Source organism: Micrasema longulum, unplaced genomic scaffold (assembly GCF_059751315.1).
Source record: "Micrasema longulum isolate JH-2025_06_02 unplaced genomic scaffold, ASM5975131v1 h1tg002551l, whole genome shotgun sequence".
NCBI lineage: Eukaryota > Metazoa > Arthropoda > Insecta > Trichoptera > Brachycentridae > Micrasema > Micrasema longulum.
This window is the reverse complement of record NW_028279690.1, coordinates 88,530-112,308: the sequence shown is the minus strand read 5'-3', so window position 1 is coordinate 112,308 and position 23,779 is coordinate 88,530. Positions and strand designations below refer to the sequence as shown.

Sequence of the window (23,779 nt, the reverse complement as noted above, 5' to 3'; positions counted from 1 at the left end):
AACACACTTTCAAGCGTTGCATAATTCAGAGGTGGATATTTAAATTATTGGCAGCCAGCAGAAGTCCAATCGAAAACTAAAATAGAAAAGAGGAAGGCTAACCAATAGACTTGGTCCACAAAATAGTGCGATATCCGTGTCCGGGCTATTGAAGCAGTTTTGTGTGTAAAATGAAACCAGAATCCTGGCTTCGATGACTACTCGCAGGTAAAAATCCTGAAAGAGGAAAAGAAGTAGAGTAAAGCCAAATCAGTAGTGCTGAGGTTGGCAGGTTAATCTACAAAGCTTTAGGACCCGGGTTCGATTGCTGACAAGATCGAGGTGAAATATTTGGCATTGCCTCTGGATTTAACACCTGCAGCGTGGCACTAATCACATAGTCTTCATGTAACACACCTGGTGCATATAAAGGTAAGACGTGAGGTCGCCTGTCAAGAGAAGAGGTCTGAGGTTCAATCCCCATACAATATTTTTTACTCAAAACAAACCATCACGCTGTTTCCCCGTATGTTAGGCAGAGAGACCTCGTTTCCTTCACATTAATGCATTTTTACTAATGCTACATTAATGCATTTTACTAATGTTTTATTAATGAGAGAGGCATATTTTAAATATAATGCTTGGATGTTGTGAGTTATAAAAATGGAAATAAAAAAACACTTATTTGTCGGATTTGCGTGAAACTTCTGCCTTTAAAAAAGTTCAATAGATATAAATATATATATTTGTTATGTATTTTTTAATATATTATAAAGTGTTGCCTAGTAGGAGAAGACCCGTGCTAAAGCAGACTAGAGACTATTATTACAAATATAATATTATTACGATCAATCTTTGTTTTAAAGAGAGAGGATATAATATTATATATAAATAATTGCATATATTTATGCATCCATTATAATTTTATGTTGATACAATATCATGTTATATAAAGTTCACTTAAGAACTATTACAAATATAATAATATGTTGAGAAATGTTACGACACATTATTGTTGGATATATACTATATTATTAAAAGTTTTAATTCCTTTAGAAAATATATTATTTTAGAAGTAAGAGATATTTCACTCCAAGTGAACAAGTTTCATAGGAAGGAAAGTGTATTATACATTATAACGCCAAAGAACTCTAAAACGGAAGTGAAATTGGGTCAAATTCTGTATGATTTTAGGAAACGTAAACTGTACTGGTGATTTAACTTAAGCTGGCGCGTTCAGAAAACTCACACTAACGCATTTCAAATCTACAGATGTTGTTTTAAAAAAATGTTGTATTAAATTTTAACCAAATGCGCTATCTTTTTTTTAAATTCGGTGTTGGATTAGAGAGTTGTATGTATGAAAAAAATACAATGGGTTAAGAAAATGTAAAAATCAATTTACTTAAATACTTTTTTCCACTGTAATATATTTTTCAAATCATTTTTTTAAATGTTGCATTTTACTTATTATAGTTATTCTAAGAACAAGGGGCAATTTTAATTTGAAAAAAAAAAATTAAAAAATTATAGCCTATTACTCTAGAACTAGAATGCGAAATTGTGTAGATTGTTTTAAGTATATTAATAACAAAATGTATTGTTTATCAATAAGTGTGAATGCATATCTTCTCCGATATAATTTGAAATGTGCATTTTAATTACATTTTTTTATTATTATTATGATGAACACAAAGTATTAAATAAAAAAAATGCTTTTTTAAAAATAAATACTCGTAAATATATGATATTTTCGTAAGTAATTGTTTTTTTTTCGCTCTAATTCAAAATGTATTTTTAAAAACATTTGATATAACAATATTTAACATCAAGATTTTTAAAATTAGTATTCTGTACATAAAAATGTTTTTGGGTAAGTTTTGCAAAAGCGCCATCACTACATAATTAACCTATTCATGATTTGATTAAATGAAAATACCAGTGTTTTTAATCTATAACTTAATACTCGTATATATTATTATATTTTCACTACTAAGAATCGCAACGAAATTTAGACGAACGCAGAAGCATCCTGTGTATATTGTATTACCATATCATTAGCAACTAATAAAGCAATAATTGTCTATGTCACGCTCGTAAGCGCGTCTGAGCGCGAGAGAGACAGAGATTATTTTCATAATGCGTATGCCGTGCGATGTCATACCATGGGCTTATTCACGGGTACTACACAATGCGTATGTGTAAGTATGGCGCACGCGCCAGCTTATAAAAATCCACCAGTAAATTATTTTAAAGAAAATGTAAGAACAATATAAAAAAAACAGAAAACAATAGAAGTTATGTATTCAATTTCAAAAATCAATTTCAAAGTAGGATAATGGTGTCTTAATCATATAAGTTGGACGTGGAGTATTATAAATATTTTGAAAGCACAATATTATAAATGTGTAAAATTTAAACGTAAATACAGCGTACTTTTGCGGTAAAGTAAAACAATAGATAAATCAGATTAATTATTAGTAATTAATACATTTATGTGTTTTAATTATAATGTTCCTATTACTTTATTCATTTTAAATGCATGATTGATGTACCATCGTTACTGGAACAGGTGGTTTTCAACGTTCCAATCCGCCGGTTGCAATTAATGATGTGCTTTTCCTCGATCAGCACTGCACAAACTACAGTATGTATGCAAAAATGTCCCGATTCTGTCGTATTCTGTCCTGCTAAGCTAAGCTAAGTCTTAATTGAAAAAAAATCTTTATGCGTTTTTTTTGCATTTGTAATAGATATTCAATAACCTAGCATATTTACTAAGCCAGTAAGTCATTTCTGCTTCTTAAAGATGAGATTTTATCTTGTAAAAAAAAAAACTAGATCGGCAAAGCATAAAAACATGATCTCCTGTAAAAATTTTAATTCAACACGTACGACTTTTAGGCTTAGCAGGGTAGTATTGTCTTTCTGGATTTAAAAAATCCCTTAAATAGACCAGATTCGTCTCGAGATAGTTATTAACATGTAGGGTTCATAGTCCATAATCGATGACACACACGTGCTAAAACGTTTCACCTGAAATAGTGCGATGACCGAAGAAAGCAACGTCATCGTTTTCTATAAAATCCAATACAACATTATAATGCAATTCTAACAGTATTGCACATGAAATCGGGAGCACCGTTCTGCAGTATATTCACATAGTCCCTACCATGATAAAATGAACTATAAAGGAACGTCGCCTATAAAGAGACCACAGAACGCAGTTAAAGTCAGTCGGCCCAACAAGTTTAGTTCAGTCAGTCAGTCCAGTTTGACGAAGTCATTCGAAGAAGAAGAAAAAGAAGAAGAAGAAGAAGAAGAAAAAGAAGAAGAAGAAGAAGAAGAAGAAGAAGAAGAAGAAGAAGAAGAAGAAGAAAATAGTTCAAGCATGTAGTTCAAGTACAGTCTTTTTAACTCATCATCGCCGCTACACCCGCGCTACACAACCAAGTGCTGTATCTTATTCGCCATGTAATAAATACGCATTAAACAGCAACCTCGTGTCTTCTCTGTCAATCTCTAACTGGGGTAGGAACTCCAACCCTCTCAACTACCAAAATCCTACAAACACATACGAATTTTAGGCTTAACAGGGTAGGTATTATCTTTCTGGATTCAAACAATCACTAAAATATACCAGATTCGTCTCGCGATAGTTATGATTGTTTTTTTTTTGTCCTAGCTGTAACTTTTAGCTGTGTTTTTTTTAATTGAACCTATATATCGAGACTTTACTGACAGAATGCATAAAGTCATTCAGTCAAGTTCCGAGATAATCGCATTCAAAGCTTTTTTATTCTTTCAACGCATTATATCTCCCACAATTTTCTATTTTTTCTATTTTTTTTTTAAAGCTTTGAAAGGGTAATCTTTATTCTTAGCAGAGCATAAAATTTGAAATCAACATCTTGCACCTACATTTAAAAATATTTCAAATATATAAAAACTGTTGACTTAATGCATTCTGTCAGTATAGCCACGATATGAAAAAAAGTTTTAATTGTAACTAAACGAACTGCAGAAGTCCATAAATAAATGTTCATTTTTCTAGTTGCACCAAAATATATATGTATATGGAAAATATAGAGAAAAAAAATTTAACACTGTTCAGTCCTTCTTAGAACAAGTTTCCTTAGTAACTAGGATTTTATAAATGAAATAAAAAACACAAAGCATATAAATAAAAATAACATTTGCAGCAAACACCTTTATCTCAGGTATATAATAAGTATCGCGTCGTTACGGAATTTCATTGCCACAGGCCATAAAAAACAAAAACTTATAAAAAAAACTTAAAGAGCACTTCATTAATCATCATTTCAAATTGGAGGAAGACAAAGCCATCAGTTCTACATTTTAGTAGCTTGTCCAAAATATAATCAAGAAAAAAACACGATTACGCCAGGAATTTTAAACATGCTGATACAACGTGCTAACCACTGTGACTGCGTAGGATGTTTAGCGTTTAAAATGCGCTGAAAAAGCTGTTTAACAAAGAACACAAACGGTGGGTTTAAATTTTGGGACCAATAGCGAACAAATAACATTTTAGCACCGGAAAATCCTTTGTTTCTCAATGCTATCCTAGGTATAAAAATAACATAAACAAATTGTGACATTTGCAGCGGTTTGCAATCCTCGCGGACTTGAAAATGTACCAGTTTTTGTGCTAAATTCCTTACAGAGCTGCGCCAGACAACGTTCTCTATATGGGTGTTCAGGAAACGCAAGACCGCGGAGAGGTCAGCTAGCTAGCGAACAGAGTTCACCAAAGAACAAAAACTTTTGCACGTGAGGTTTAAAAAAACATTCACGGTTACATTATCAACTACAAAAATATCGGTAAGCGTAAAAAAAATATATACGGTATTAATAGCAATTAGAAATCGAATTCGATTCATCATCTTTTCAAATAAGATAAGATACTTGAGCAAGTACTAATTAAATACAAAAATATACACATCTTTATGCGTATTAATACGATATTTTTTGGACCATAAACTGCACTTTTTTACTCTTCAAAATTCAACCAAAAATTGGGGTGCGTCGTATGGTCCGTTGCGTGGGTATCGTCCGCAAAATACGGTAATAATCTTCTAAACATTAGAATACATTTTTTTTTTATTTGAAATTTATTTATTAACCCATACGGATTATTACATAAAATTTCATTTTTTATTTATACTCTGTTGTAGATGATTATATTTTTTAGTCTTTTGTTTAGTTTTGTCTAGTAGTTTATTGTGTAATTTCAGTCACTAATTTATTAGTCTCGATTGTCCTTGTCTTGTTTTGGAATGTTGTGAGTGATATCGTTCTGATATTCTTGTATTACGTCCATGTTAATTATTTTTTTCAAGTTATAGTTCTTTGTCTACAATAATATCAATCACTACCTTATGAATAAATTTCAAAGATTCTAGTTGAAAAAGTTCATTCACATTTCATTGTTTAGTTTTTTTAAAGAGTTTTTTAGTTGGTGTTAGATAAGGGAGGTCATATACTAGCTTCAATATTTTATTTTGCTGTCGTAGTCGGTTTATGGCATTTTGGTTTTCTGTTCCCCATAGTTGTTGCATGTAACATATTTTAGATTTGACATAGGATTTATACATAATATTTTTTTCCTTAAAAGTATTATTATAAAAAAATATTTTAAGTCATTATTTTTTCATTGTACATTTAATATTATTTATTTATGATGTATTATAATTATTTTTGACACTATTGGGAAGATTGACAACAGCAAACAAATGGATAATTATTACTACTTATTAGTATGTTCTATACAATATTTGCTAAGAACTTGCTTTTAAATGCAAGATATTATTTTAAGGTCTAAATAATTTTATTACTCCAAATGTTTATCTATGAAACATCTCGGAGAAAACTTTTTTCCACGTTCTAATTATCACCGTCTATCCCCGTGGTCTAGGGTTCAGTGCGTTTGTCTACCAAACAAAGGGTCTCGGAATCGATTCCCGGCAAGATTGGCATGAAATTCCTTTTTTTTTAGAGCGGTTTTAACACTGGATTATTCATTTCACAGTTCCTTGACTGGCACATGACTCATAAAATTTACCATCTCATTTCTTGATTTAAAAAAGAGATCGAGGTACTCTGCAATAATTAATGCAACTACGAAATAAAATTTAGCAATTTTATGCATAAAATAATTAAGGGGACAATCAGATTTCACTAACAATGCCATACATATGAAAAACAGAGTCTCAAAATTCACTGTACAAGGGATTGAAGCTGTACACCTGAAGAAATAAGAAGCATTGAAATATTTCAAATTCATCATAAAAATATGTTCTTGAGAAATTTTGATAAAAAATTGGAATGTTAGTAATTTGTATTAGTTCTTAAGATGTTATTTACTTATTGAATAAAGCATAAATCAATAAACCAATGCAATGCCCCACATAACAGGAGGGAGTGCGGATATAATCCATGGTTTTATCCCACTGAGTTCCTCCAGGGTATGTTCGGTTACAGCAGTTTGAAGACCAGAAGGGGTGTGTATTTAACCACGCACTTCTTTCGATTGTTGCGCGGTATTATTGACAACCCTGAAATTGTGCGGAGCATTAGCTTTTATGTTCAGGATAATTACGCTAGACAGCGTCAGAATAGACTGTTTCACATTCCAATATACAGGACCAACCTGCCAATGGTTATGCCTGTTGGAATGGCTATAACTATGTTGAACAAGTTTACATTGGACATGGACATTTTTCACGTCTCTGAGGGAGTTTTTCGTTACAAGATTCTCTTACTTTTTAACATATTATTCTCTGGATACTTTTGTGTTATTTTTATATATACCAAATTTTATCTTATTATTTTAATTATTTCTATATGTATGAATTGAGATTCTCCATTTTGTAATACACATACAGGGTGTTCTTTAAACCCTGTCACATCCGAAGCCACGATGATCAGTATGGGCAAGAAAACATATTTAAAAAAAATATTTAGAACGAAAAAATTTGTAAAAATAAAATGTTAAAAAGAACAAATGGTTGCTTACTTCTGCAAGGGAGAAGCGAGGGGGGCGCGGCCGCGTGGTTAACGGTGTGTCAGACTCCCCCCTCCCCCCTCCTCGTTTCTCTCCTGCAGAAGTTAGCTACCATTTGTTTTTTTAATTTATTTTTTTTTAAATTTTATTACTTCTAAAAATTTATTTTAATAAGCCAATATGTCTTCTTGCTCATACTGATCATTGTGGTTTCAGATGTGACAGGGTTTAATGAACACCCTGTATATATGAATAAATAAAATTTAAAATTAAAATTTGAAATAACGGAAAACTAATGAATTATCAATAATTTAATAAGGCAAATAATATTTTTGACATGGGTATAAAAGGATAAGGAAGTGATACATAAGGTAAATCAAGCACATTTGAGTTGATATTTTAAAAATCTTAATCGTTGTATGCATCAGAAAAATACTTAAATTATCTTTATATACAAATATGATTCATTCACGGGAACAAAGGAAGGCCACGGGCAAATGTACAAAACTAATCCTTTTAAGGTTCACTGCGCTTTCTACTGCACCAAGAGATAAATGTAATTTATGGTCGCCCTCCCGTGTGGCTACGGAGGGAGAGGTCGTTGGCACACGATCTGCGAGGAAGGTGGGGTAGACAAACATTTTGGTTTTTCTGGGAAGCAGACATGGTTTTCATATTTCGGAGTGCCGGGTGAGCTAAAATCATAAGTTGTTATTTTGTGATGTTAAATTCAAAACGTCTATACAGTCTAGAGTAGGTACCAGGGAAAGAAATATGAGTTCATACAACCTGTGGTGTAGTGTTTTATGGAAGGGTGGTGAAAGAAATAAAACACCCAGAGATATGTACATTATAAAAATGCATTAAAAACGTTGATCGAGAACTATCTAAAGGTTTAATTTATTTGTGACTGACTACAGTCATATACAACCGAGCAATGACCCGAATTCAATTAAATAAATTTGTATAAAAATGGTTACTGGATTTAGGTAGAGAAAAATCGGAAAGCTTATCCAAAAACTTTCTATAATAATAAATGATTTATTTAAATATGGTATAGCTCTATAATAAATTAACTAGTAGGTAGTCATGTTATTGTTTACTTTTGCATAAAAATGTCTGCCTTAAAACGGGTTGTACCTAGTTAGGCAGACTAGACATAATCCAGAGAAGTCTATTACCTAAGTATGCATGTAGTAGATAAAGATATTGTATATTTTTTTTAATAAACCGTGATTGTTATTATTATGATTAATACCGCAATCAGCTGCAGGGGGGGGGGGTCATGTGCGCGAACATCGCACGGAATGTGAGACCGGCCGACAAAGGGCGCTGTCAGAATTCCATAAAACAAAGAACCCAAGACTGATCTCTCTCTGTTTCCACGCCGACAGCCTACAAACGAATAATTGACGTTAATCTCAAAAGCTCTTTATTATAAAATTATTATTAATATTTAAAGCATTAACTTTGTGGTCAAACATTTTAATAAATGTTATTAAATATTTGTATATAACCACTTACCAACTTTTCTGTGTCTACCGGTTTCGAGACGTACCCGTCTCTTCGTCAGGACACCAATTAAACATTAAAATCAGTGCATGTGCTTATTAAAATGCATGTCATGTTGGTTTTATATTTTTGTGCAACAACTATGGTGAAGGTGTATGGTGGGTTTTGCATGTTGGTTTGCATGTTGGTTTAATAGGTGTCCTGACGAAGAGACGGGTACGTCTCGAAACCGGTAGACATAGAAAAGGCGGTAAGTGGTTATATAGAAATATTTAATAACGTTTATAAAATTATTCTTACGATTGTAAACTTGGTGATAAATAAATATCATGTAATCTTCATCGCGTATCAAAAAAATATTTATATATTTACCATTGCCGTGTCTCTATTGTTTTTTTTTTTTTGATCAATTGTTTCTTATGGAAGCTAGGACCATCCAAAAACCCAAAAAAGCGCCCAGCTTTATCTGCCGTCTTCGGACAAACGGTATACAAACATGTTTTTTTTATAACGCAAAAGGTACCGGTAACAGAATTTAAGTCTGATACTTTCTCAAAAAAAAAACAAATCGGTTTAGTTTTGAGGCGCGGAAAACGGGAAAACGAAACGTTGATGCTGTCGATTTTAGTAAGGCATAATCAGCCCGACGTGCAGTTGCCTTAGCTACAATCTCGGTGTAATGACAATGGATTAAAATTACACAGTTCAGCTTTGTGATAGTTTCGAACACGATTCAAGTATACACATAAAAAACAGTTTCACTCGCAATTACTTGCTGAATTATTTGTGCATTAAGTATGCAAAATAAAATTCTCGCATGTACCCGTCTGTATGAACAAACATATTATGTACAACTCTGTTACAATTTCCGCCAGTGGATGTAAAGGTGAAGCTAGAGGAAAACGTCACAGAGCTTGCTCACATTACAATAACGGCATTTTGCATATTCATTATCTAGTGACTGACACCTATTACTTTCTTGGGAATCAAGAACCATAGATTACTAATACTAATTACAATAATTACTTATTTTATAGGATGTACATTTATAGCACTAACTTTGAGGTTATTCGTTATGATAAAATAAATACTAACAACTTTGGTTAAACCACTTTTTTATATTATGTCTACCGACCGGTTTCAAAGCTAGACAAGTTTCTTTATCAATGTATGTATACTTAACTAAAGTCTGTTCATTATTGCGAGAATTTCCAAATAAACAAACCAGCCGCGTGATACCCGACGGAGAAAAGCCTATTCCACACTAATCATCTTAATCTAAACGGCACGGTAAAATTATAGTAGATTGTCATTTTTTAGATACGATAATATCTATTTAACTTTGATAATATACATATTTGATAATTGACATTTAAGTCAAGATTGAAATGTCACTATCTAAATATTTAAATTGTTCCTTTATCCTTCTTCTTTCGTTCCCATCCCCTCTCCTCTCTTCATAGTATAGTGTTATTTTTTTTATATATATATATTTATTTTTGTTAATCTTTGCTTTTAATTTTTGTATAAAATTGTAAGATTCAATATGTTCATGCATTTATAATTTTCTCAAACTGAACGGTTTGGATAGGTAGGAAGAAATTGCCTTAAGGTAATATGCCCGCCCTTCTTATATGTATATTTATTGTACATGTATATAAAGTGTCAAATAAAATAATAATAATATTTATAATTTTTCTTTTTTTTAATATATTCCATAGTTGATGACTTTAGTAAAAATATCAATAAAAACGCCTCGGTTAATACATTATTTAAAAAATAAAATAACATTCTTATGCAAATGTCAAACAATAACGTTTTGCAAAAAAAAAAACCTTTGTCATATGAGTATAGAATAAATCAACGTGTCTTACTAAAGGTATCTGAAATCAAGAGATTGCTAATAAATCAATAAAATCGTTAGGTTATATTTTGAGACCGATTAAAGATTTCAAATCAATCTTATCTTTCAAAACTTTGTATGTAACACTAGTCAGGAGCATACTTGAATACGATTCAAGTATCTGGAGCCCATTTTACGGAGTTCATTCGTTAAAACTTGAAAGAATGCAAATATTTTTTTTACGTTTCAACAGTTACAAGCTATCCATTCCTATTGAATCTTTAAACTATGACTTATTAATGAACACACTTGATTTGGAAAGTTTATCCAGAAGACGGAAACAGAAGATTTAATGTTTCTCTTTAAGATAATAAATGGCATGCTGGACTCTCCTGCCTTGCTAAATATGATTCAATTCCGAATACCTGTTCGATTGCACAGTCTAGGGAACCAAATCAGTTGTATTGATTTTTTTTGAATTTCATAAAGGGATTTGAATTGCACAGAATTCAAATCCCTTCATGAAATGGCTCCAAGATACCTAACGGACCTTTGTATTAGGGAAAATACATGTCAAAGAAAATATAGACTTAGGTCAGCATTTGATTCAGGCAGAGGAAAACTTGTCAAACTCTAGCGCTCCCCGAACATTAGATTCGGAAATCATGCTTTTGCCGTTGTCGGCCCCTCTGCCTGGAACCAATTGCCTTCAAACTTACGAATCATTTACAGTCCCAGTCAATTCAGATTCCAACTAAAATCTCACTTCTTTAGATTAACATACCCTCAATTTTAAATTAGGAAATATAATATGTCACTTTAGCTTAGTTAGAATGTAAGTTTAAGTAAACAATTTTAAAGCGCCCTTGAGGTGATTTTTCACAAAAATGGCGCTTTATAAATCAGACAAATAGTATTATTATTATTTGCAAATTAAAAAAAAATATTACAGTGCCTAAATAATAATATGGAATTTGTAAAATTTACGTAAAATCTAAAGACAGAATTTAGAAACTTTTAGCCTGATTACGCAACCACGCATACATATATTATGTAGACGGTGCGTTCTCGGTGTATTTGCGGATTTTATCAGACTGGTGGCAAAATGCTTTAATTTGTGAAAAAATCTTTCAGGATAGCGTAAAGAAGCGATGTAAGATCGCATAATTTATTAAATAATATACTGGAAAATTTAGAAGTGATTCATTAAATGTAATACTAAAAACCATTTAAAATATTGCCTATTCCCATTATAAAAGCAAAAATATTTGCGTTTTTATGATTTACCTAAAAATATTGATTATTTGTGGTTCAAACCAAAGACCTCCAATCCGTGAGTCCGGGACACTACCACAGAACCAGAACTCGCTTTTTTAACAACTCTTACTTAAATCTGAATGGAATATTCATAATTTTTTACGTAGATTGGAGTAGTGATCACCAACTTTACTAGATAAGTCTGTTACCCTGTATCAAGGTCGAATTGAAATAAAAACAGTATCAGCATGTAAATAATGTAAATATTCAATAAAATGATAAGGAGAAGATAATATCTTGAGACTTAATGGTTCTTTGCTCAAACAACGCATGCAATCGATAGTTTAAGATTCTACAGCATTAAAATTCCACTTATTTAATAAAACAACACGCTCCAATGGAAAATCCTTAAAGTAATAAGGCGGTAACGGTGTAGAACCGCCCATACGCACAAAAATAATTCTAGGATTATCAATCACGAAGTAAGCTATAGTTTACAGTAAAACAATGGGCCGTAGGTTCTCAGGTTGAGAATTGCAAACGCAGCAACGAAACCTTGCGTTACACGTCTGTTGATAAGCCAAACCAAATATTTGCAAAGCGTTTGCTCTATTTATTTATTTAACACTTTATGTACATATAAGGGCGGGCATATTGTCTTAAGGCAATTTCTTCCTACCTACATAAACCGTTCAGTTTGAGAAAATTACAAATACATGGAAATATTGAATCTTGCAATTTTTTACAAAAATTAAAAACAAAGATTAACAAAATAAAAATATATAATAAAATTAACACTATGCTATGAAGAGAGGAGAGGGGATGGGAAGGAAAGAAGGAGGATAAAGGAACAATTTAAATATTTAGATAGTGACATTTCAATATTTACTTAAATGTAAATAAAGAAGGGGCGTCTCTAACATTAGTGGGTAGATTATTCCACAATTGAGCGGCTACTACTGTAAAAGAGGAGGCAAGAAAATTAGAGCGATGACAAGGTATTAAAGGGGTTTTCTCGTTACTAGAACGAAGAGATAGTCTGTGTTGTGAAAGAGGTTGGAAGAGCTCTCTCAGATAAACAGGCGAAGTGGAATTATTTAAAATATTGTGAAGAAGTGATAGAATGTGAATTTTTCTTCTATGCCTGATACTGAGCCAGTGAGGTTGCGTGCGATACTCAGTTATCAGGTCAAATTTGCGGAGATCAAAGATATAACGTATACAAATATTCTGCAATCTTACTAACTTATCAAGTAATTCAGAGTTAGCATCTGGATAACATACATCCGCATAGTCAAGGCTCTATGCAATAAAGCGAAATGGCATCTCTAAAGCTGCAGCGCGTTATTACTCCGAGAGAAACCCTATAGAATATACTAATGTCTCCATGCGATAGTGTGGTTAAATAGAAAATGTACCAGGATTAGTAAACGTCTAGTATAAAACATCAGAGGCTCGGGGTTCGATCATTGGTTGTAGCATTAGTGAGCATAATTGAATGGTTAAAGAGATTTGATAAAAAACACACGGAATATTTGAATTCATAATTTAAATGCGTAATTTTAAGAGCCTATTTCTTTCTAGACTAGTCAGTACACATGCCCCTTTAGACGCGTGGTTGGTTTTTGACAAACATACTAGTAAGACACGTAATATTTTTTTTAGTATTGGTTACCATATTTTGAGGACGATAAGACGCATCGGACCATACGACGCACTCTAATTTTTGGTTGAATTTTCATAATGAAAAGTGCATCTTATGGTCCGTAAAATATGGAAATTTTTACCACATCCTTTTGTATTAATAATAAATATGTATTTGGAATCTGGAATTGGTCTTACATTTTTAAATTGTATGTTTTTATTAAAAATACTAAGATTTCCATAGTAAATAAATCAATTTCTTATTTTGTTAACTGATTTAATTTTTTTACTGGGTTATAATGTACAACCTATACAAAATGTATTTTATTAATAACTCATATATCTGTGGAAAATGTATATTTACTAGTTTTACAATTTCAGCTTCTATGTACCTACTCTTATTTTCAGGTTGTTTTATTCATACAAAAAAACATGTTTTTTTTCTCAATAAACGAGTTACTCTTTTTAAATTTTCGATTTCATATATCGCGATTATTATTGAATTTATCTCTACTACTTTCACTGCCCCTTTCACTGTGAGTTTGGCAAATTAAGAGATACTGTTATTCATCCTCATGACCATACTGCAGGCACGAATTGTAAAATTGTATTTTAAAAAAATATTGCAGTGTAAAAGCATCTTCAGAACCAATATTTCAAGTCGAACTTGCCAGGAATCCAGCCCGAGATCTCAAGCATGGTAGGCGAACGCGCCAACCACTGCACTACGAGGCAAACTAATTTTCATTCAATTTACATATTTAGATTTTTTTTACCCGGTTTACCATTGAGACGGAATCACTCGTCAAAATTATAATTCTATTTCACACACACAACTGTGTTCTTCATCCGCTAGGACTTATTAAAAACTGGTTAAAATGTATACATAAAACAAAATCCATTCAACAAAATTATTTTCCTTGCATTTCTTCCAGATGGAGTCATATTGGAAACTAAGTGTTCAAAATTTTAATGAACGTAACGGTTTTTTCAAGGCCAAACCATAAATTCACTGCATTTATAATGATTAATATCTATTATATATACTGCGAGATGTAATGATTCCACACCATAATTACTCACTTGTATTTAATCCATTTATACAAAATTACTAACGGCAAAAGAATCAAGAAGAATTATACTTTTCCATTTGTCATTATTTTCTAACGTGTTGAATGTCAGTCAAGATACAAGATGGATTACATAACAAAAAAAACGTAAATAAATAATATTATGAATTATTCCTCACCTCCGGGTTTAATCTTCAAGCAACCTGCTCGTCCATCAGCAGAACTAAATCCTTTGTCTCCGTGATATCTAACGTCACCATGAAACAAAAAAATATACTGTGTACTTTTCACTATCTTCGCAAAGCGCAAATATAACGTTAACTTTCGGCCATTTATAGCATTCAGCTTCGCTAACACGCTGGTTATATTTTATCCACAGAAAACAACTTTTAACAGAGGTATACTAAACATTATTTTCAGTAGTTTCAATATGAATTATGTTTACGAGTCCTTAATCCATTACTCCGAACGAACAGAAACCAGATTGAAAACTGAAATCGACATCCAAGTTGACGTTTGCTTTGTTTACAAGTTTTACATCAGCTGAGTCACGGCGCATGCTCCAAAACAAAAAATATGGATTGGCTTGGTATTGGTTGAAGTAAATCACGTGACTCCTTTTGGTGTCATGGTGGATGGCGGCTAAATTCGATTAATTCATTTTAATCCAAACGTAAGACGCATGTGTTACAAAAATATACACAAAATCGTTACGATTCTAAGCCCGTTTACGTGCTAATATAACAAAAAGTATTACCAACTACGAAGGAACGTCTTTCAATGAAACTATTTACTTACAATAAATGAACGGATTCAGGTCAAACTTAACTTTCTATTTTAATGATTAACACGGGATTTTACTCAGTAAATACATATACTGATTTACAGTAATCGTTTCACATAAAATTTTGGAACTAAGTGACAGCAAGAAAAAAAATCTAATTGTTTTCGTTTAAAAACGGAATAAAAAAATTATTCATTTTCATGTCATAGAAATCACTGTTTAGCCTGACATCTAGCGGTATAACATGAAAGTAAAAAATCCTGCAAAGAAGAGAAATGGAAATAACGTAAAAAATTGTTGTATTGCTACCGACATCTGTTGTTTTTCCAGGAAAACATATTTGACTACAAAAACAAACATATTTAAACGTCAAACTGACGTTGGCTGGATTTTTTTTTAATCGTTTTAAGTTTTAGGGAAAAGTACTACGTGACGTTGTTCTAGGAAATGTCATTAGTTATCACTTGATTGTTAGATAAACAACCAAGTTATAAAAATCGATTTGCCGGATTCTATCGTATCTTAACCACCTGTTATGAAAAACACTGTTGTGCAACAATAAAATTGCATATTAATAAGTTTTATTAAATCAGCTCCGAAATGGCTTTGACAGGAAGAAAAGCACTTTTCCTTTCACATCTTATAAAGCGTTCTCTGAGGTATCACTATTGTGATTCTAAAATGCTGGCTGAAAAGGTACCCTTTACTTCAGACTTCTTGCTTCGGCAGGTAAGTGACAGTTTAAATGAACTTAAAAACTTTTTGTGCAATTTTAAGAATGAAAATTTCGCATTAAAAAGTTTTTACTGTTTGTGATGGGGGCATATTATTTTTTTATAATTAAAAAAAAAAAAAAATATCCTTGCATTCTTATCCATAGAGTAAATCACCCTATGGATTAACCCAAATATTTCTGTTTTGGGGTCCATTTCCAATGAGTTGAAAATAACTCGCTTTTAGAAAATGGAAACCAAGTTGTGGTAGAGCGGGGTTCGAACCTTGGACCTTTGATCCGTGAGTCCGCGACTCTAGCCCCAGACCACAACTTAGTTTTTTCTGCATACTTTATTTTTTTAAAAGAAGCTAAAAAATAATAAAACCTTACTAAACTAGACAATTGAACTGCAATGTCAAATAACTTGGTCCATAACAACTTGTTTCCTGTTTTCTAATATAGTTATGTAAGAATGTAATGTAAGAATTTTTAGGTAAATTATAAGAATCCAAATATGCCATTTTAATAAATTCGTAGCATGTGATAACAAAATAAGTGTTTTATTTAAATAGAATGAATTTCTCCACTCACGTTTTACGGTGGAACTGCATTTTCAATTTAATAATAATTTCATTTAAACAATATATAAATTTATTTAATAATGATTTGATTTTACTTAAATTTAACTTGTTTTATAATTTAGTCATGTATTTGAATCATCATAATATTATTTAAATGCTTCACGACTTGCCTATTTGAAGCATTCATGGAGGATTATACAAAAATGTGTTTTATGTGGTTAACTCAAAAGTTCTCATTTTTAAATGATTTAGTTGTAGTAAATACCCCACACTATAAACCTTAATTATAAGGGTTCAGCTCTTTTACTTTACAAAACATATTAAAGAATTGGAGAAATATAGATGTTCAAACATTGGTGAAAAGGAAAATATTGCACAGATTGTAAAGTTATCTAAAAGTTTATAATCACAATTCACAATTCCCTTCTCAAAATTTTTCTCTACTTCTGTCTTGACAAATGTCAATATTTGAACATCTTTGTTACTTGCTCCTAATCTCATTATGTTTGATACATTGCTTATTCTTCTCCAACACAGATTTATTTCAACTTCATTAATCTAGGTATTTATTTTTATAGTTGTTTTCAGTGCCAAGCAGTACCTACACTTATCTGTTGGCAGATACCAAATCCCACGAGGCTATTTTAATAGATCCTGTATTGGAAGAGGCAAAACGAGATGCACAACTGATAGAGGAACTAGGCCTTCAATTGAAATATGCCAGTAGGGCCCATATTTTAATAACATTCTTACAATAATTTTCATCAAATCAGTTTTAGTCAAGCCTGTATAAAATATTTATACTGTTTCTATATCGGTTTATGATAGTAGTTCCCTTGCAATTATTTCAAACACAATTTTTGCGCTTTATACGATATAAATATATTTTTTATGCCTACAATTGGTTATGGCCGTTAAACTTCTGAATGGGTTAATTTATAATCCCAACATTTTAGGGCGCATAAATTTACAAGCACACATACATATACAGTTTACATACATATGCATAAGGGCGGGCATATTGCCTAAAAGCAATTTTTTCCTCCCTGCCCAAACCGTTAAATGTGAGAAAATCAGTGGTATATGAACATATTGTTGGTTTATTAATAATTTCTTTATAAAACAAAATATTAGTCAAAATATATATTTTTTATGAGGTAAAAATTGACTAAATATCTATACTATACTCTGAAAAGTGTAGGGGGTAAAGAGGGAAGGAAATAGGGAAGGAAAGAGGGAGGAAAAAGGAAAAACTTAAATACTACTTCAGAGCTAGACAACACAGACCATTTGTTCTTCCTGAATGTTGGAACAATTTCCCGTTGATGATGCCGGTGGGGAGGATAATTAATCTGTTAAACAGTCTACCAAGAGAGGTGGACCTTTTCCACCCCAGGATACTTACTTACTTAGCGTGTCCGGTTGGATTATATCCTGCCACTCCAATATGCGGCGACGGATATCGCCTTGTCGTTTGCCACAATTAGGTCTCACGGAGTGCAGCCTTCCTCCATGAGCAGGCATGTTAATAGGTGGCTGTCGTCCTGGGTCACACAATATATCATCACCAGAGAGGTACCCCCACTTTTGGAGATTTTTTTACATCGTGTAATACCCACCCGTAGTCTGTTGAGGGCGATCCATAGAGAGTATGGTAGGTGTTCACCTCCTTGGATACCCTCATTTGGATCCATCCACGGTCTCGCTCCAAGATCCTGTTGCCATAGTTCTTCTCTCCGCTGTTGTGAGGATTCAACATTGGAGGTGGCTTTGATAATACTGTTTCTAGATCTCAGACGCGAGGCCGCTGGTTGATGGTGGTGTAGGGGATGTCTAGGATCGTAGGTTTGTTTATACCTCTCTGCTTCTGCGGCTGTCCTTCTTGGAATGTGTGGTGGAGCAATTCCAATGATTGGGTATATTTTATCAGTCGGTGTTGGCTTGAGGCATCCTGCTACTATTCGTGCCATTTCATTAACCGCTATGTCCACCTGTTTGGAGTGGGCAGATTTTTGCCTCACCGGGCACGCATACTCCGCAGCTGATATGCATAAGCCTTGTGCCGAAGTTCTAAGTACTGATGGCGTTGCACCCCATGTGGTTCCCGTGAGTTTACGTATTATATTTTTATTTATTACTTGCACATACCTTTTGATTAGTTTGCAAACAGTGCTCCTTATATATAACAATATCACACACAACATTCCAAAACAAGACAAGGACAATCGAGACTAATAAATCATTACACAATAAACTACCAGACAAAATTAAACAAAAGACTCGGACCAACTTTTCAAAAGGCGTAAAAAATATTATTATCAACAACAGAGTATGAATGAAAAACTATTATTTATTTTTGTATAATGAGTGTAACAATCCGTAAGGGTTAATTAATAAATTTGTATTTTTTATATTTTTTTTAAACCAACCAATAACTGGTTATAAACCCTGTAAATGCCTATGCTTCCATATTCCTTCTCTAAAACACTCTCCATCTTAATTTTAATATCTTCATACACATATTTGTATATATATATATGTAAGTACTGTTTAATTTATTCCATAATTTATAAAAATAATACTATAATTCAGGCCTGTTTTAGGAACAAACAACTTCATTATTTAAAAAACAGAGAGATTTATCAAGTCTTATATTCTATATTAACTTATGTGACATCACAGCCACACAAGAGTTAAATATTTTGTAACAGATACTGTATTTTTTGTTTACTTATAAATACCGTTATCTTCTTTACAGTTAACACACACATGCACGCTGACCACATTACCGGTACTGGGACACTTAAAAAAATATTACCAGGAACGGTGAGCATAATTTCAAAACAGAGTGGAGCTAAGGCCGATGAATATGTCAATGATTTGGATGTTATCAAATTTGGTCGCCATGAATTGACTGTGGCTTCAACCCCTGGACACACCAACGGGTGTGTAACTTACATTATTCACGAACAGGTAATAAAAAGCAGTTTTATTTATTATTCAAAATAAAATTGTAATTTAACAAACCATCACAACATACTACAGAATAATAATTTTATTTTTTATTAATGCTTTATTAACTAAGTTCATGATACATCTTAAGAACTAATATCATATTTTAATAAAATTTCTATTTCCAAATTGATTTAAAATATTTCAAGGCTTTTCATTTCTTTTATTTCTTCAAGTAACTCATTTTACATCTTTGTACAATGAGTTTTAAGACTCTATTTTTCTCCTCATTGGTAATCTAATCTTTTTTTATCTCTAGTTTCATATGCATGCCACTGTTGGTTAAATTTGATCATATGTTTTTTTAAATTAATCCCTTAATTATTTTATAAATGAAAATTGCAACATTATATTTATATTTGTTGCTTTGCTGTGAGAATACCAATTTCTTCATGCATGTTTTTTTTACGTAAATTTGAATGTATATTTGTTTTGAGTATTATCCTCATTACCTTATTTTGTAGAATTATAAAGTTATAACATTTCCCCTTCATTACATAAAAAAAAGTATTGTTGAACAATAATTCAGGTCGGTGGCAAAAATCAGCATTTTTTATAGTAAATAATATTAAATGTCATGTTTATAAAACAGTGAAGAAAGTATCTTATACAGTTAAATTAAATTCAACTATAAGCAAACAAATCAGACACTGTCTATTCTCACGAGGTATAGTAAAAACTATATCTGAGGTAGCCGGATTTTTTTTCTTGTAAAATACAGCATATTTAATCTTAGTAATATCTAAAGATAATTTTAATCTGGAATCCCTGAATGGAAATTCTGAACTGGTGTAAGAAGACTTATAAAAATTAAAAAGAATTGTTTTCTAGTAGGAATTGGTTCAGCCGGATGAATCTCACTCACATTTGCGGTTGCAGGCCCTACGGCATGGAATGCTCTCCCAGCAGAGGTCCAAAACTGTGAGAGTGAAGTGATGTTTCGGAAGAAACTTAAAACCCACTTGTTCTCTAAATCATTTTAATAAATCCTTAGCATGTGGTGACAAAGTACATTGTTTTACTTAAATTAAAAATAAATAAATTTAAATTGGGATCTTTATATAATCACTTTGTAAAGCGCCCTTGAGGTATTATATTACGAAAATGGCGCTTTATAAGTTATCCATAATAGTAATAATAATGATAAAAATTTCAGCTTTTTTACTTCACAAAAGTCAACAGATAGAAGAGTTGAGTGAATGTGGATGTTAAAACTTAGTCAGAATAGCAAATGTTAGCATTAGTGGCCACTTAAACCAGCCAATGACTGGTCATAATCTAGAGGTCATAGAGTCATAGCCTAGACTTCCATATTCTCTTCTCAAAAATGTTTTTTCTCTCCTTTGCAATAAATTTAGATCGAAATAATAATAAAAGGAAATCCAGCCTGTTTGCAAACATTTGGACATACTCAAAGCATTGTTTTTAATATCAGTTTTTCAATAAACGCAATTTATGATTAATTTCTTTTTTCTTTACAGGGTGTGGCCTTTACCGGTGATGCACTTTTGATTCGCGGTTGTGGAAGGACGGATTTTCAAGAAGGCAATCCGAGAACCCTCTACCGGTCGGTCCACGAACGTATTTTGTCCTTACCCGAGAATTTCACCTTGTACCCGGCGCATGACTATAAAGGATGTACAGCGACATCTGTTAGCGAAGAGAAGAAATATAATCCGAGGCTTACTAAAACCCTAGAAGAGTTCGTTTGCATTATGGATAATCTCAATCTTCCGTATCCGAAAATGATTGGTGAGTTACGTATATGAATTTAAAAAATACATAATATTGATTACAATAGTATTTGATTCAGATGTTTTTTTTATGAATCTTTGTAATAAAATAAATCATAATAATACCTACAGAATTCTCTCACTTTTTGCAAATGTGTTTTTTTGCATTCAGATTGTTTTATTTTTTTTTCAGATAAAGCTGTGCCCGCCAATAAAGTGTGCGGTTTGTATGAAGTTTAAAATTGAGTTCTTCGATCTTCACTCTTCATTCAAGATATAGATATTCATCATAATTGTAAAATACTAGAACATTTCGTGATCTATTTTACCCCAGCAATCTACGTTCCAATATTCGGTTGGCATTTCATCGTATATTACCTATTTAGTTTAGTAATTTGTGCGTTTATTATTGCGCAGTAGGTATAGGCGGTTGCTAAGCGACCGGCATCGATCTATTTCGCTTGTACTCCGGCGGAATACAAATTTTTCTTTAGTCATTTTTAAAATGTAGATTTTATGCGTAGTTATAAGAACTTTGAGATTGAATGGTAACGATAATGCAATGTTTTGTATTTAAGATTATTTTCTAATAAAATATACTCCTGTTTTTGATGGTTTTATTGTATTTTACACAATTCCGAATCAATCGCTTCATGGTAGGTAGTCGTTTGACGCATGCGCCCCGCGCGTCAGATGTCGCTGGCGGCGAATGAAGACAACTCCCATACTAGTCTCTTCTAGTACCACGGCTTCAGTGCAGTAAAAATATTCGAAGGGTGACAGTGTTCCGTGTTAATTTGGGCTGGTAATCCCCCAATATGTCGCGGATTCTAACTACGATGTGTGCTATTATGCTGTTATGTGGGATCCTGGCTCTTGGACAGGTAGGTCTTTGATTTTTCCTCACCATTTGACGTCTTCTCCACTCTGACGTTTGTCCTGGCGCTAAGTCTCGCGTCTCGCGTGTTCAACCAAGGGTGTACTTGCATCGATTTTTCGATGTCTTTTGAGGAGCACAACGGAATTTTCGATGGTTTATTAGAATAACGTATGATATAATATTCCGTAATAGGCGTCGGGGCAGAGGGAAGGTAAATTAAGCGTTTGTTTATGCCGGTTGGAGATGACATAAACATCTGATCATTATATTGTGGCCAGCGTACCTACCATCAACAAACGAAGGACCGCGAACAACATTTGAAGAAATTACTTTTCTTGATTTTCTACATTTCCCGTACATTGCATAAAACTTGTAATTTTAATCCGAAAAATCCCCTTCGGTACTTAGGTACTATAATGTTTAGGAGCTTTTAAAAAGCTTTGGGCATTAAAATATCTTTTTCTTATTTATGAACCACAATTTTTCCTCTATTTTCGCGAAAATTAAGATATTTTTCTTTACTTTTGACCCCACTAAAGGTTGTCCCTGTCACTCGAGGCTTCTAATCCGTTATATTGCATTACCTATTATTTTTAATCGTGTAGATACCTTATCTCACAACGTGTAAGTGCGTACATAGAAACATTTTTTATTCTTCGGACAAAAAATACCTACCATAAATTATTTTTCCACCACAAATTTTACAGGAAAAGCATTAAACTAATTGGTGGAAAAAAAATGCATGACGTGAGACTCACTTTTGTACATTATCTAGACGTATAATAATATACTATACGTTAAAGTGAGTCTCACCCCCATACATATTTTGTTCACCAGACAGATTAATGCTTCTCCTGTAAAAGTTGTCGGTGGACTTAAGCCCCTTTTCACAATGACCGATCAAATTATATCTTCAAGAAGAAAAATGTTTAAATACGATATGTTTTCCCAATTAAATTTCCGGCAATAAGAGCCCTGCATATAATTTAACACAAATAACTATTTATGCTACACAAATGACAAATTTTTTTCTCCGACGGAAAATTAAACAAATTAGATAATTTTAAAAATCAATGAAAAAATCGGCGATCAAGAAAACTAGCGGATTCTAACTAGACCAAAAAAATCTTTGAAGAAATTTTATTTCTCGGGTTTGAATCTATTTTACGCGGTGATTTATTTAATAAAACGAGAATATTTGTTCCACATTTAAAATCATAAAATCGAATGACGCAACCAAAAATAATGGTAGGTATGTTGGTGTAGCGTCATCTACATAATATGTGGCATTTATTCCACAGATGTATTTCAACATCTCTGGATTTGAATTTGTCCCATTCCTAATGTCCATATTACTTGCATAATATCACGAAACATTAAATTTACGACCGCCCGGTTTGTTCTTCACACTTAAAATTTAGAATAAAAGTACTTCGATGGTGTTTGAATATGGAGCGAATGGACGACGAAGGCTTATCTCGAAATGTCATGGATTTGCGAATGTGGATAATATTGAGTAAATTATTTAGCGGTATTTTAAAATCGTCGTTAAATCAAATGCAGCGTACCTAGTTCGATTATCTTGTCACATGAAAGTAGGGTAATCAGTCTTTCGCTTCAGATGCCAATTCAAAACCACATTTAACAACAAATGTTTGATGCCAACCTTCCCGGGAATCGAATCCGAGACCTCGAGCATGGTAGGCGAACGCGCCAGCCGCTACACTACGAGAACGACGTTT

At 32.5% G+C, this 23,779-nt stretch overlaps 1 protein-coding gene and 1 long non-coding RNA gene across 4 annotated transcripts; one reads left to right on the top strand and one right to left on the bottom strand.

Moving 5' to 3' along the window:
* Nucleotides 1-7,302: 7,302 nt before the first annotated feature.
* LOC148271974 (uncharacterized) lies at nt 7,303-15,263 on the bottom strand. The gene is made up of 2 exons (XR_015824976.1): nt 14,512-15,263; nt 7,303-7,701 (listed from the first exon to the last, which is right to left on the bottom strand). It is a non-coding gene; the product is annotated as an uncharacterized LOC148271974 (long non-coding RNA).
* Nucleotides 15,264-15,452: 189 nt separating this feature from the next.
* LOC148271973 (persulfide dioxygenase ETHE1, mitochondrial) lies at nt 15,453-21,764 on the top strand. Of its 3 annotated transcripts, none has more exons than XM_088240687.1 (5): nt 15,453-15,845; nt 16,991-17,135; nt 19,171-19,385; nt 20,906-21,176; nt 21,351-21,764. In XM_088240687.1, the coding sequence occupies exons 1-5, from the start codon at nt 15,717-15,719 to the stop codon at nt 21,395-21,397; spliced, it is 807 nt and encodes a 268-aa protein (XP_088096813.1). In that variant the 5' UTR covers nt 15,453-15,716; the 3' UTR covers nt 21,398-21,764. The 3 variants fall into 3 exon arrangements, with proteins under 3 accessions (XP_088096813.1, XP_088096815.1, XP_088096814.1); XM_088240688.1 differs by having other exon boundaries at nt 15,516-15,845; nt 17,001-17,135; XM_088240689.1 differs by lacking the exon at nt 16,991-17,135 and having other exon boundaries at nt 15,462-15,845.
* The last annotated feature ends 2,015 nt before the right edge of the window (nt 21,765-23,779 follow it).

Excerpts from the sequence above, each read along its gene's own strand:
- LOC148271973 (XM_088240687.1), top strand. The coding sequence starts at position 15,717 with ATGGCTTTGACAGGAAGAAAAGCACTTTTCCTTTCACATCTTATAAAG. Across the intron at positions 15,846-16,990 it reads CAGACTTCTTGCTTCGGCAG|TTGTTTTCAGTGCCAAGCAG; the intron begins GTAAGTGACAGT and ends TTATTTTTATAG. Across the intron at positions 17,136-19,170 it reads CCTTCAATTGAAATATGCCA|TTAACACACACATGCACGCT; the intron begins GTAGGGCCCATA and ends TCTTCTTTACAG.